The sequence below is a fragment of the Perca fluviatilis genome, chromosome 11, assembly GCF_010015445.1.
Source record: "Perca fluviatilis chromosome 11, GENO_Pfluv_1.0, whole genome shotgun sequence".
NCBI lineage: Eukaryota > Metazoa > Chordata > Actinopteri > Perciformes > Percidae > Perca > Perca fluviatilis.
The window spans coordinates 16,667,970-16,683,921 of NC_053122.1; the positions used below are offsets into that span (position 1 = coordinate 16,667,970).

The 15,952-nt window shown below is 38.8% G+C and overlaps 1 protein-coding gene across 1 annotated transcript in view; it reads left to right on the plus strand.

Moving 5' to 3' along the window:
- vapal (VAMP (vesicle-associated membrane protein)-associated protein A, like) overlaps nucleotides 1-11,403 on the plus strand; it is a 28,206-nt gene extending 16,803 nt beyond the window's left edge. Inside the window, exons 3-6 of the mRNA XM_039815517.1 lie at nucleotides 3,395-3,498; nucleotides 4,846-4,926; nucleotides 8,085-8,264; nucleotides 10,411-11,403. Of these exons, the coding sequence (XP_039671451.1) occupies nucleotides 3,395-3,498; nucleotides 4,846-4,926; nucleotides 8,085-8,264; nucleotides 10,411-10,572 (527 nt within the window). The 3' untranslated portion in view covers nucleotides 10,573-11,403. The remainder of the gene's footprint in view (nucleotides 1-3,394; nucleotides 3,499-4,845; nucleotides 4,927-8,084; nucleotides 8,265-10,410) is intronic.
- The last annotated feature ends 4,549 nt before the right edge of the window (nucleotides 11,404-15,952 follow it).

The following is a 15,952-nucleotide window of genomic DNA, read 5'->3' on the forward strand; positions in this document are numbered from 1 at the left end:
AGGCTTGTACCGGTGTTGATGTTCTGTACATTGTCATGGACACACACAGCCACTTTCCTAAAACTGCTTGCAGTACTGACACAAGTCCACAGCGGCCTGTGGCGGTAATGTCTGAGCCCGCCTCCACCTGCAGGTTGTCATCTGTGTGTCTGTCTGGTAAACTCTCGGACAGCCGATTTAACTCGCCGGTCCTCATCAATATAGTTTCATGTGTTAGGTAGCTCTCTCTCAGAACGACGCACGTGCCGGGAGCCCTGAACACAGGGACGGACCTGCTGTACAGGGGTGCTCGGGTATAGGGGGAATGGACTTTGCACCTGGAGATCGTGGAACAGATTTGGCTGCGCTACAGCCGTGCCACAGTGGATCTGTTTGTGTCCAGATAAAACGCGCAATGCGTGATGTTTTTCTGCCTGCGCAGTCTGGGAGCTCCCCTCGGCATAGACGCATGACTGGCCGCGCAAGCTGCTTTACGCATTCCCTCCCCTGGCCTTAATTCCTCCGACTGTCCAGAGTGAGAGAACAATGTCACACACTGATTCTGATAGCGCCACACGGCCCGCTATGCATTGGCTGCCAGAGATTTATCAGCTGCTGCGTGTCCAGCCCTGGCAGCTCATGCTCCACAGGGACCTGCTGTCGCAGGGAGAGGGGATGGTGTTTCACCCACACCCAGAGCGCCTGGCGCTGTGGGCTTGTCCCGTGAGTGGCTCGACCTGACCACTGTGGGACTCCCACAGAGGGTTGTCGCCACTATCCAAAATGCTAGGTTGTCCTCCACTAGGTCTCTGTACAGCTGTAAGTGGAGGGTGTTTGAGGAATGGTGTCACAAAGGACACGTTCCTTATCAGTGTTCAGTGGGGTGATTTTTATCATTCTTGCAGGACCTGATAAAGAAAAAGCCTTTTCCATGGTTCAGGTGTACTTTCTGTCATGTGGGATTTGTAGGTAAAACAGCGAGCCAGCATTTGCAGGTGTGTCGTTTTATGAAAGGAGCGTGCAGGCTTCTCCCTGTCTCCAGATCACTGGTGGCCCCGTGGAATTTGTTGGTGGTTTTGGGAGGGGCTTAAGGGTCCTCCCTTTTGAACCACTGGAGGGAGCAGACTTGAAACCTCTGTCTTTAAAGACCGTGTTGTTAGGTCTGGCCTCGGCTAAACAGGTTGCGCTCTCTGTGCACCTTTCGTGCACTCAGTTTTCCCCGGGTGATGGGCGGATGATATTGAAGTCCAATCCAGCCTTTGTGCCTAAGGTGATTGGTTCGTGCTTGGTGAGCAGCGGGGGCGTCCAGTTCGTGCTGTACGCACTTACATGAATAAGACTGGGAGGGGGTTTCAGATGGAGTGATCAGCTGTTTGTTTCCTGGACTAATCCTCACAAGGGGAAACCTCACAAAGCAAAGCCTGTCCAGCTGGGTGGTGGAGGCTATTGCCTTTGCTTATATGGGTCAGGGGCTTCAGCCTCCCGCGCTTCTGCGTGCGCACTTGACTCGTGGCTTGGCCGCATCCTGGGCCCTACTCAGGGCTGTTTCTGTTCAGTACGTTTTTGCTGCAGTGAGCTGGTCCTCGCTTCTTACTTTTGTCTGCCTTAAAATGCTGGACGTCTCAGCCCCCATGCGTATGGTGTTGGATTCCTTACTGAAACAGGGTGACCCTCCTGCGGGTTGGTGGACACTAGATAAACTTGCCTGGCAATTCGGGAACTACCATATCCCATAGTGAGACATTAAAACAAATATTATGAAAAAGAACTTTGAATTTGAGTAATATGAGTGAGATGTCTCACCAGACAACCCTTCTTGCTGGGCTGGTGAGAAGAGGTTGCTTATTTTGAATGAAGCTGTGCCATCGGCACTCTATTTATGGTATGGAACACTACCTCTTGCGGACAGTTACACGTTCATCATCCAATCAGTAATGCATGTGAACATTGCATTAAAACAGGAATATTAATCTAACGCACTGAAAGCAAGCCATGTAAACATCTTAAATGGAGCTGCTGGCAAAATATGTTTCAATTCTGCTTTTTAGGGTGAAGTGAGCCTCAATATGGCAACAGTAACTCAGGTGGTTGGTTCATTATGGAGTCTTATTAAGGACAGTTGCGTTGCCCCAATTGTCTAGAGCAATGTTTTGTAGCCAGCTTGAATTCATGTTGGTTGCAATGTACTTTTAATGATAACATTACAGCGGGGGAAAAAGTAAGTAACAAATCCCTCCTTCATCATGATCCACTATTTCTCTGTCTGAATGCTCGGTATGTTCCAAATACATGTATTATATCCAGAATTATGGCTAAATACACTGCTTCCATTTGGTGCTTGTGCAAGTGTCCACTGCCTATCCAACTCATTGGCCGCTGCCTTGGTTCAAGTTCAAGTTCAAGACCTTTATTTGTCCCCGAGGGGCAATTAGTTTTGCTGCAGTAGCAAAGTAGTACCCAACAATACATGACAACAAAAATATTCAACATCATTAAAATTTACAATACACATCCGACAAATTTGGTTGAACAAAAACACAAAGGCTTTGTGGCTCCCCAATGTAGATATCCCTTCCTCCGTGCGTTACCGTGGTAACAAACAGCTTGGATACGTTGCTGCTACTGTGAACATTTTACACTACTGAAATAATATATTATAACAAAAACTGATACCAATGCAAAACATACAATGGCAATGGGTGGCAGCAACAACAATATTCACCATGTATTGAGGAAGTTATTCAGCTGATCGATAGGCGATAGCAGAGGTAAAAGCCTGTGTCATGCAATGTCCAATGGGCCAAAAACCTCAGCGAAAAAGTTTTTCATAGATTTGATAACGCTGGCCCTCGCCTTGTGGGTCAGGTCCAGCCAAAAAAGGGAAAACTCTGTTGTGTAGTGATTAAGCAGCAGATTTGAAAACATATTACTATTGTACATTACATGTATAAGTGACATTTCAACAAGGAGGAGCCTTCCATCAAGGCTACACAGGAGAGATTGTTTGTTTGATTTTTAAATTTGGCATGGAGGATGACTTTAAGTGGACAATGACATTGAAGATTTATATCCACTGAAATACATTTGGAAAATAAACATCCTCTTACAGTTGGTTAGGAGATGATATAATTAACTTATTTAAAGAAAAAAGACAACAACATGAGGTTGATCAGAAGCCTTTAACCTTCAGTGTGGGACAAATGTACTAATTTGAGATACTACATTACATAAAGAACATTTGTTAATTTTTGGCTTGCTGAAGTGTACATCTATTTAATTTAGGCAAATTAGATTTTTAACATGGCAGTGTGTTGTTGCTTAGAATAGATTTATTATGCTGAATATTTAGCTATCATTTTCTGTGCAGAGAATTCTTTGCTCAAATGTTTTAACATTGTTCATCTTTCATTTACAGTCATGCTACAGCCCTTTGACTATGACCCCAATGAGAAAAGTAAACACAAATTCATGGTGCAGACGATTTTTGCCCCATCAAATGTTTCTGACATGGATTCATTGGTGAGTGATTTGTATTTACTTTTTAAGACTTTTATCAAAGATGTTTTTAAAAGTGTGTATAGCAAAACACCTACATTTGTATCACAAGCCATTTTAACTTTTGGAAATCCACACACCATCAGAAATAAGGATGCATTGAAGTTGGAGCTCAGCACAAATGTTTGCTTCCATACTGGTGATAAACATACATACATGTATAAAACAAACTCCTACTCCTGTAAGAAACCAGTTTTCTTTGGATTATTTGTGTTGGTTCTCACAATATTGCTGTATTACTTTGCAAAACAAACAACCTAAACTAGTCGCAATTTAAACACAATTGTCCAAACAAAAGACTCTACATTTTAATTTGAATGATTTGTATCAGATTATTTAAGAGTAGATAAAAAAAAAAAGATTTCTGCCTGAATTTGAGACTTCCCATGTATCCAAAAGATATTTTGTGTCCTGCTGCAAGAAGTCACTGTTCAACACAGTTTACCGTAAACCAGGTCCTCTTGTAGCTAGGACAGCTCAGAATATTCTTTACATTACAGAAAGTAAACTGCAAAATGGGGTAGGACATAAATAAGCTCTTAACTATGCTGGGGTCTCTTAAAACAATAACAAAGACAACAAGTTATAATAAATTGTTTACACTGAAAATCCCACGAAAACCTCATAAATTCTTTATTAATTGAGTTACTTGCCATGTAAAGCGCTCTGCTTTTGGAAAGGGCCACATTAAACAAATTGAGCAGTGATGCATTCTCAGTTGTCCACCAGAGGACAGCAAAGACTTAGTCAGTCAGTATAACATTCACGTACCCTGAAGTCATGTTCATGAGCTGGCTTGTCTTGAATGAGAAGCAAAATCCATGCTCCAAGTGTAGAGAAACAAATGTTTGACTGGTCCTGATATGTAAACTGGAATCTTATAAAGTTTCTGTTTAATCATGGCATTACTCAACTGTGTTACCTTTCACTTGTGACAGATTTTTTTTTTTTTTTACTCAACCACTAAGCAAATCTGTGCTTTATGAGCACTTTCTATTACAAGCACCTTGTTGTTGAGTCTATAAAAATCACAAAACAAATTTGAGTTCAGGAGTTGACTTGATAGAAATTTGTCATTCTAAAAATGCATTTTTTTTTTTAAATGAAGCTGTGCATGTTTTATTAAATGTCCATACATTCTGTGTGTGTGTGTGTGTGTGTGTGTGTGTGTGTGTGTGTGTGTGTGTGTGTGTGTGTGTGTGTGTGTGTGTGTGTGTGTGTGTGTGTGTGTGTGTGTGTGTGTGTGTGTGTGAATCCAGCTGCTAGCAGTTTGAGTTGATGAATAACAGGCCCATTTTTCATCTTCAACAGTGGAAAGATGCAAAACCCGATGATCTCATGGATTCCAAACTGAGATGTGTCTTCGAGCTGCCTTCTGAAAACGATAAAGTGGTAAGAAGTGCTGCCGCACATTAAAACCAGCTTATTTCCACATAATTTAAATCATAACCTGGATTTTGTCACTGAAGACTTTTGTTAAATGCTTAACTTTGAAAATTTCCAGAATACCATAGCTTTCTTTAGAGGTATAATTCACAGCTATAATGTCAAATAAGTAGAGCATGCTGTTCTATACAAAAAGAAAAAAACCTTAGCTTCTGATCTTCTTCTCCCCTCCTCTGTGCTTTTATCTTGCTTACTCTTTACACGTAAATGATAATAAGGTGACCTTGGGTGTTTTGAAAGGCACCTCCAAAAAAAAAGTATTATTTATTCTTTACACTCAATAAATTATCAGCTGTTTACTTCCCAAACCTCACCTGAAATACTTAATTGTGTCATGCTATGTCGTGTAAATTTTTCAAATGGTGAAAATGTTATTTTGCTGGACAGATCGGAGGGATTACCATCGTGAAACTCAATGCTGTTAGAAGAGCAACTCATTTGGCAACTCCAGGTGTGTCAGAGGTGGCACAGAGCAGTCTAGACGCTTCTCCGGTCGATAAAGGGAGTTGCTAGCAACTGGGATTGTGACAAATATCAGATGCTGAAGCTTGACACTTTATTAAAAACCGACTGTTAACTCGCTCCAAGCTGGCCGAAAAAGAAATTGATGCTTCAAAAGATAAAATAAAAACATGCTACAATGATGGGAAGACGGCTCTTCAGAGAAAGATACACTAATATGTTATGGTTACACCACACACAGCTGCTCAAGTATAAATTATTTTGAAATTTACAAGCAACATTGTCATTCTTCATCAAATTTCACACCGTATAGTATATAAATGTTTCGTTGTGGGAATCATGAATTCTTTGCATGCGTCGGATTGTTGTGGAGCACAAGAACCGAAGCCAGTGGGTGCCTTTTGCAAAGCATTTTGCATTTTAGTGGCTAACGTCCCCTATGATACATCAGGCCCAAGTGCACCGATGTGAATACCAAGTGCAGCTGCTGTGAAAGCATTTCAAGGTGAGAGAAGAGCTTTGAAAGATGAACCGTTTTAAGGTGTTTACTTAGTTGGTTGCTCCAACCACTAGTTAACAGTTGGGTATCAAACATTGTAGAAAGATAGCTAGTTTAGACTTATATCTGGAACTGCATTACACTAAATGTATTTCTAATGTTTTTTCAATCCATATAGTTATACATGATGACAGCTGTCAGGACTTTTATGCTAATGTAACTGAACATCTTAGAACATAGAAACCTCAATATAAACTTAACACACCCAAATGCATGTCTCTATATATTTATACCGGTCTACTTCCATGTTTATGAACGCGTGCGTGGATGGATGACTGACGGACTACAGCTAGTACAATTTACAATATCCATGATGTTGTCCTCTCACTGCTAACTCCAAAAACGTAACCTCGCACTCGGCACATTTTTTCAGCAAACCCAAACGAAGGCAATGATTGGCTGATTCCTGCCACCCCGAACATGAATGACAAAGTCCTTAATCACACAAATGGTGAGGCTTGTGTCCCCCTCATACATTAACACACAGCCGTCTCTTTTTACCAGCATTGCGCACACCACAGCAGCTTCGGTCAACCGATTCGTAACGTTAGAACTGGGCCATCGGAGGAATTTTGGTCCATTTAGGTCGATCCAGGGGTCCATGTATCGTGTAGTCGTATCTGTGATAATACAACCGGATTCCAATTCATATCGGTGAATCTTTACACCCCTACAAATAATACATACATGTGCCGAATTGTGACAAGCTGACCAAACTGTTCAGATTTTTTACTTGAACCGTTCCATCCCTAATTGTAATGGATCGCCTTAGTTTGTCCTTATTAAACTGGTGACTGTGAACACTGGGAGCCTGTACTAATGAGCTCTCAGTGTAATCAGGATTTAGATAAGCAGTGCTGCTGGACAGCTCAGCACATCTTCACAGTTCAGGTAAAAATGCCACCAGGGCCAGTCAGATTTAGCTCATGTTAAGAAGCTCTAGAGTGTGGATATGTGGACTGCTGAGTAAACATGGTATCTGCTCTGCTTTGGCATGTGTATCATGTATGTTCTGTGCATTGTGTAAAGAATGTAACTTTGTAGGATTTAAGATGTAGTGTAAGGTGTAATGTTAAGTGGAAATTCATGTTTAGGAGCAACATTTTTGTAGTAGGTAAGAAGGGCTGTTTCAGTACCAACAAAATGTTTCTTGCTGTATCAAAAACTGTCAAGATTATTATTTTTTTTTTTTTTAAATAAAAAAAGTTTCAGGCTCAGGAATTTCTTTCAATTTAAGCTAGATAGATAGATAGATAGATAGATAGATAGATAGATAGATAGATAGATAGATGCAAGTTAACTCAATAATTAATGCTGACAATTATTTTATCGCGCATTAACGCAGCTTTTATTTCTTTTATTAGTCTTTTCTAATCGGCACTAGTATAACAACATTTTGAAAGATACCCCTATTGTATGTACAAATAGTGTTGCTAGTATGCAGTTAATAGAGGTGCAGTGTGGTTAGGCCGAGGAATGAATTTAGGCACCTCAACAGACATTCCTCCTTTGGTATGCTTGAATATACTTTTGAGGTGCCTGAATAATAAAAAAACAACAACTTATGAACAGAGGTTCCCACTTGATATTCCCAGTTACAGGCCCACACCAACTCTACTGTATGACACAAAAAGGTCAATGATTTATGATTGGACATCCTGATATTTGCTGTAGCACTTATTTAGTATAATTTGGTCCACAAATGACCTGGGCCTTGATGGACTTTTTTTTTATAAATATTTGCTTTGGATTTTGGCACAAGGGATATTAACATCATGTCCTGTCTGTGTATTGATTGTCAAACCTCGGCTACAATACAGTTGTATTTCCATTACAAAGCCCCTCATTTCTCCATGCTGTCATGTTGTCTGTCCCACAAAACAAAGCCACATCAAACATGACGTCTAGAGGGACGCATTTCCTCCTTGGTCTCTTTGATCTGGCACTGTGAGCTTCTGGGCCTCGGACATGGCTGCATTTCTTTGGCACAGGCTCCCGTCTAGAGGCTAACCTCCCCACTTAGCTCAGGGCATGCTGGATTTTACTTCAGTGGTTCTCTCCCTTTTTTTTTCTTGTTGGGTAGAATGACGTGGAGGCGACCAAAGCAGCCCCAGTGATGAACTCTGCAAAGGCCGACTCATCAGCCGCCACGGTGCCTCTCACTGCCTCAATGGACGATACAGAGATGAAGAAAGTGCTGGAGAAGTGCAAGAGGCTGCAAACTGAGATGAACAAGCTGGCTGATGAGAACCGGCAATTAAAGGTTAGATGTGTTGATAAATTATTATATTCGTAACATGGTAAAATATTTTGGTTTTATAGGCCTTTCTCACAGCAGACATCTTGACTTGTCACAGTAGGAAAAACACAGGTGTTCCTAAGAACCCCGTGACAGTGAGCCAGCATGCACCAGGAACCTGAAATCAAAGCGGCTAAATGGAATTCATCCATCATTAGTGTTAATTTTGTCACCTATTTTTAATTTAGTCTTAGTCTTGTGGCAAAAATTTTTGTCAAGTTTTAGTCGACTAAAAGTCAAGTAATTTTAGTCTAGTTTTAGTCAAAAGAGAACTCAAGGTATCTTAGTCAAGTTTTAGTCGACTACATTTTAAAAACATTTTAGTCTTTTTTTAAATTTATTTCTGATAACCATTTCAGTCAAATAGTTATAAAAATAAATAAATTATATAAAGTTATATAAATATTGAGCCTCTTCCTTATTTCACCAGTAAACGACAAAAACAACCACTGCATGAGGAAAGGATATTTTACAATAAAATAAATGCAGCACGAAACTGTATTTCAAGTGAACGCAACATTTGTTGTTTTTCAGACAACGGCAGCTACAGACTGTCGTACGTCTCGTGTTGGAATCCTACACAGTGAAATAGAGACAAACCTTTACACCGTTTAGCTGTCAGCATTGTAACCCTTTTATATATGTCAATGATTGTAACTGTGTTTACTCCAACTGCTAGCTAACTGTATGCTAACGTTACCTGCTGCCAAGTGTAGTGTTAACTAGCGCCCCGTGCAGCGATGTTTCAGAGAGAAGCGCAGGCATTTAGGTGGCACCAAAATCTGCGTTTCTATTCGGTCCGGTAGATAACGGTCGTTAGGGCACCTGTCGGTGCCGTAGCACCGGGTCTCGGTAACAGCTGAATATTCTATCTCATGATGAAAAAGTAGAGACGATTGTAGACGAAAATGAAGAGAGATTTTATCTTAGTTTTTATTTTATGCAAAACATTTTAGTCTCGTCGTTTTTCGTCAACAATAATGCATGTTAATTTAGTCTTAATCAGCGTTTTTGGACATTGGCGCAGTCTCGTCATTGTCTCGTCTTAGTCATGGAAAAAAAGGTCGTTGACGAACATATTTAGTCTCGTCTCGTCTGACGAAATTAACACTATCCATCATTCATTTCATTATTTACACCTGTGCTTTTTCAAGTCAAAATGTCTTCTATTAGAAAGGCCTATTGTGGTTTTCAATCTAATGTATTTTACAAAGATTAAAACTAAAACCAAATGTGAATCAATGGATCATGTTGTATAGCAAACTTGGAGTGAATCCCAATGGTCAGAAAACTAGGTTTAGCCTGTTGTTGAAGATTTTTAGACTTTAGACTTTAGAATATGGCCAAATTGTACAGATTGCATTACTACCTGTTTGAGATCCAATCACAATGCATGCTAGACCAGTTCCAGGTGTCTGGTCTGGCCGATCCTAAATAGATTGCTATGGCAGTGCTTTCTGTGGGTATTTATACCTAGCATTAACATGCATTTTTGCAATCAAAGAGAGACAATTTTACATAGGTCTGGCTCTCACTATATTTGTCAAACAATGGAACCAGATATTTCAAGAGAAAAAAACTATTACTATGGCAACAGCACAAACTACACATGCACCAGAGCAGCCTTTGTCCAACTGCCTCGCATGTAAGGAGTAATGCACACAAATTTACAGAAAGCCCTGCAATAAGCAATTCCCCTAAAAAGCCAACTCAACAGTCTACAGTGTTAAACAACAAGGTAACACACAGTACAAATGGCTATCTAACACAAGTTACCCAAAACATCAAGAACAATAGATTTTACTGACTTTTACGCATACTTCTTGTGATCTATATATCTTTGTTGACTTGAGCCCCCCAAAAATGGCTCTCAATTTCATAATTCAAACATAATCAAAGTATCAGATGAAAAGCAAAGTACAAAAGTGAAGAAGGGAATAATATTTACTTTAATGTTGTATGTGCATTAATGGTTTTGGGTCATTGGGACACATTCAATTCCAACCAGTGGATTCCAAGAAAAAGTGGCTTAATTAATGCTTGTTAACATACCGTGTATTGTACAGATCTGTTGACAGTTTTCTGCTCTGCTCCTCTTCCTCCGCTACAGGATGATGGTATGAGAATGAGAAAGGTACCTCGCTCCGACCACATGACATCAAACTCAACTAGCCTCCTCGGCCGAGAAGCCAGCACCGCCTCCCTGCCCTCCCTCCTCGTCGTCATAGCAGCCATCTTCATTGGATTCTTCCTAGGGAAGTTCATCTTGTAGACTGGGAGATGCATGCCTGCCGTATCCCCTCCCCCCTCCCCCCGCCCCGGCTCCGGAATAAAACAGGCCTGGAAAAAACCGAGAAGTCTTTGTGTTGACTTTGCCATATCATTGGTAGTGTGGCCTACAGTGAGCACATCTGTACAGCATCATTCAAAGGCGTCGCCTTTTTACAATCTTACATGGTTAGTTCACACAGAGAGTTGAGAAAAGGAAGGCGACAAAAAAGTGATTGCTCCCTTTTTTGTTTTCTGTTTTTTGATGGCGGGATTATACAGGTAATGTGGTGGAACAATGAATGTTGTATACGATCAGTCAACATGGAAAGATGCACCTAGAGTGAACCATGGGCAAGAGGCAGTCAGATTAAATTTCTTTCGCTCGCTCTCTTTTTCTTTCTTTCTCTCTGTTGTTTTTAATAGGAATTGAAATGGAATGTTGCGTGTCTTGTAAATGTTTTAAATCCTTTTAAACAAAAAAGGAAAGAACTTCCATCAAAAAGACATTGCTACCTGTTGCTGGATTGCCTCTGAAGTAAATTCGTTCGATTTGTAAGTTCTACTTCTTGTCTTGGAATGTTCAGGTCCAGCTGGGGATAATATAGGTGCCTCCTTCTTGTACATTTCTGTCCTTTCCTTTTTCTCACAACACCAATGCAGACTTTATATATTATTATTATTATTATTATTATTATTATTATTATTATTATTGTTATACAAATCATATATTCCTTCTGAGGCAAATATTGACTGAAATAAGGTCTCCATTCTTAAAATCCTGTTCCATGGTATTAAGCATTGAAGAAATAAAAATGAAAAAATGTCGTTTTGATAGCCGTCTCTTCCTATGTCTCCCCCTTTAATGATACGCCCTTAAATATTCATTATTTGATGCCATAAAATGAGCGTACTGCATGCATGTGCCAGGTTTTCCGTCAGTATTGCCGCCAACATTTTGTATTGAATACATTTTTTTTTTTCTTCTTTTTTCTTGGTACAAGGACAAAGTACAGTGTGTGAGCTAACCATGTGTTTTAATTACACTTCAGCTAATATTTGGCTTTCAGTTATTAGATGCCAAGAGTCACGGAACTAGAAACCTCAGGCATCTGCTTGGTTATGAGCTTGAATTGAAGAACACTTTATAAACTGTTCAACTATGCTTTGTTTACTGACCGGAATAATCGAGGTGGAAGTTTGGATCTCTTGAACTTCTACTACTATTGAATTTAGTTATGAAGGGAGGGGACTCTTATACATTTTAATGGTTTCATCATGCACAAAATAGGGGTTGTTTCTCAGTATTTGAGGTTGTTCTGCCAAGGTAATTTGGTACATTATAGCATTCTGGATGGCAAAATCTGGAGCGGTCATTTGGCCCCAAACTTAACTCATTTCAGCATGAGGGCTAAAATACAGAACAGTCTTTACAGATGCTTATTTTTGCCAAAAGTGTAACCTGCAATCTTTTAATTAAAGCGTAAAATATTATGATTCATACTGACTCCTGGAGGACAGGGTAGCGTGGGAAAAGACCACTGTTTTTTATTCTGGTTATTTTCCGTCTTGGCAGTAGAGAGAGGGAGAATACCGGGTCATGCTTTACTGTGACTATATGAGGCGACAGTGGCGCTGTGATTAGATGAACAGCTCTTGGATCAGGATTGTTTAATTTATTGTTTTCACCTTCATTCATTCATGGGGGAGTTGCACTGAAAGCAGTGCCCTTTTTTTTTCTTTTTTTTTTCTTTTTTTTTTTTTCTTTTTTTTTTTTTTTTTTTTTTTTTTTGTTCTTCTCAGGAAAGCCCTGATCTATTTACAGTTTGACATTCACAACTGGCCCGTTTCAGAAAGCAGGTTTAGTGAAAAATCTGAGTTTGTTAAGCATGAGATGAGGGGAACTCTGGGAGAGAGAGCGACTCCAGGCCGTTTCAGAAAGAGAGGTAACTTAACCTCAGAGTCAGTTACTATGGTAACTGAACCTGTGAACCTAACCTGGTCGGGAGCATGTTTTCTTCAATAAACCTCAAATTTCTCCTCCCTGTGACACAGGGCTCTTTCATTTCCTCATTCATTCATTCATTCATTCATTCATTCATTCATTCAGTCTGTATCAGGCGCAGTTTATCTGCATGAATAAAAAAACAGGGTTTGTTCATTAACTGTGTTGGGCAGATTATAAAACTTTTTTTCTCAACATGGCATTTCCTTTTGTCGTTGATCCCGTTGATGAAGAAGCTGTAATTACTTTGCAGGGAGTTAAACATACTGTATGTCGGGAGATGATATTGAGGTCCCGAGTATAGATGCATTTTAATTTCCAGATACTAGCCTACCTTTTTTGAGCGGTATCGTTTTTCTTCCCGGTCTATCACTGATGTAGTCTACATAACCTTATCCGTCCTCGTATCCCTAACGTCACCCATCTTGGACATGCTCTTACATCCCACTAGATTCTTTGTCACATGACGTTTTTTTGCAAATGGCTGTTTTCTTTAAAACATTGGTGATGTGGAGCAGCAACTATGACTTTTTAAGTAAAATTTTTGAGTCCCTATACTGACTTTTTTAAAATTTGACATAATACTATGACTTTTTTGACATTTTTGTGGCATACTGTACTATGATTTTTATTTACATTTTTATGACACTATACTCTTACTTTGTTTCATGTACTATACTTTGACTTTTTTCAACATACTATACTTTTTTTTAGACATACTATACTATGACTTTTTTTCTATGACTTTTTTCCACTTTATTCGACATACTATACTATGACTTTTTTTTCGACATACTATTACTTTTTTGACATACTATGACTTTTTTATCAAATCTTTTGATGTACTATGCTATGACTTTTGGACATGTTATAATTTTTTTTCAACATACTATACTATGACTTTTTTCGACATACTATACTGACTTTTTTTCCCACTTTTTTTGACATACTGACTTTTCAACATACTATACTATGACTTTTCAACGTACTATACTATGACTTTTTTCTCCACTTTTTTTGACATACTATACTATGACTTTTTTCTCCACTTTTTTTGACATACTATAGGATGACTTTTTTCGACATACTATACTATGACTTTTTTCGACATACTATAGGATGACTTTTTTCGACATACTATACTATGACTTTTTTCGACATACTATAGGATGACTTTTTTCGACATACTATAGGATGACTTTTTTCGACATACTATAGGATGACTTTTTTCCACATACTATACTATGACTTTTTTCCACTTTTTTCGACATACTATAGGATGACTTTTTTTGACATACTATACTATTACTTTTTTCCACTTTTTTTCTATTACTTTTTTCGACATGCTATACTTTGACTTTTTTTAAAAACAATTTTATGAAATACCATACTATGACTTTTTAAGTACAATTTTTGAGTCTCTATACTGACTTTTTTTAAATTTGACATACAATACTATGACTTTTTTGACATTTTTATGGCATACTGTACTATGATTTTTTTGACAAACTATACTATGATTTTTATTTACATTTTTATGACACTATACTCTTACTTTGTTTCATGTACTATACTTTGACTTTTTTCAACATACTATACTTTTTTTTCCACTTTTTTCAACATACTATACTAGCACATTTTCTCCTTATCAACATACTATAGAATTACTTTTTTTCGACATACTATACTATGACTTTTTTCTATGACTTTTTTCCACTTTATTCGACATACTATACTATGACTTTTTTTCTATTACTTTTTTTCCACTTTATTCAACATACTATACTATGACTTTTTTCGACATATTACTTTTTTTGACATACTATGACTTTTTTATCAAATCTTTTGATGTACTATGCTATGACTTTTTTTCTATTACTTTTTTTCCACTTTATTCGACATACTATACTATGACTTTTTTTCTATTACTTTTTTTCCACTTTATTCAACATACTATACTATGACTTTTTTCGACATATTACTTTTTTTTGACATACTATGACTTTTTTATCAAATCTTTTGATGTACTATGCTATGACTTTTGGACATGTTATAAATTTTTTTCGACATACTATACTATGACTTTTTTCGACATACTATACTGACTTTTTTTGACATACTATACTGACTTTTTTTCCCACTTTTTTCGACGTACTATACTATGACTTTTTTCATCTTTTTTTGACATACTTTACTATGACTTTTTTCATCTTTTTCTCACATACTATGCTTTTCCTTTTTCGACATATTACACTCACCTTAAAGATTATTAGGAACACCTGTAAGATTTCTCGTTAATGCAATTATCTAATCAACCAATCACATGACAGCAATGCATTTAAGGGTGTGGTCCTGGTCTAGACAATCTCCTGAACTCCAAACTGAATGTCAGAATGGGAACAAAAGGTGATCTAAGCAACTTTGAGCGTGGCATGGTTGTTGGTGCCAGATGGACTGGTCTGAGTATTTCCCAATCTGCTCAGTTACTGGAATTTTCACGCACAACCATTTCTAGGGTTTACAAAGAATGGTCTGAAAAAGGAAAAACATCCAGTATGTGGCAGTCCTCGGGGCGAAAATGCCTTGTTGATGCTAGAGGTCAGAGGAGAATGGGACGACTTATTCCAGCTGATAGAAGATCAACTTTGACTCATATAACCACTCGTTACAACCGAGGTATGCAGCAAAGCTTTTGTGAAGCAACAACACGAACAGCCTTGAGGCAGATGGGCTACACCAGCAGAAGACCCCACCGGGTACCACTCATCTCCACTAAAAATAGGAAAATGAGGCTACAATTTGCACAAGCTCTCCAAAATTGGACAGTTGAAGACTGGAAAAATGTTGCCTGGTCTGATGAGTCTCGATTTCTGTTGGGACGTTCAGATGGTAGAGTCAGAATTTGGTGTAAACAGAACGAGAACATGGATCCGTCATGCCTTGTTACCACCGTGCAGGCTGGTGGTGGTGGTGGTGTAATGGTGTGGGGAATGTTTTCTTGGCACACTTTAGGCCCCTTACTACCAATTGGGCATCGTTTAAATGCCACAGCCTACCTGAGCATTGTTTCTGACCATGTCCATCCTTTTATGACCACCATGTACCCATCCTCTGATGGCTACTTCCAGCAGGATAATGCACCATGTCACAAAGCTCGAATCATTTCAAATTGGTTTCTTAAACATGACAATGAATTCACTGTACTGAAATGGCCCCCACAGTCACCAGATCTCAACCCAATAGAACATCTTTGGGATGTGGCTTCATACCCTGGATGTGCATCCCACAAATCTCCATCAACTGCAAGATGCTATCCTATCAATATGGGCCAACATTTCTAAAGAATGCTTCCAGCACCTTGTTGAATCAATGCCACAAA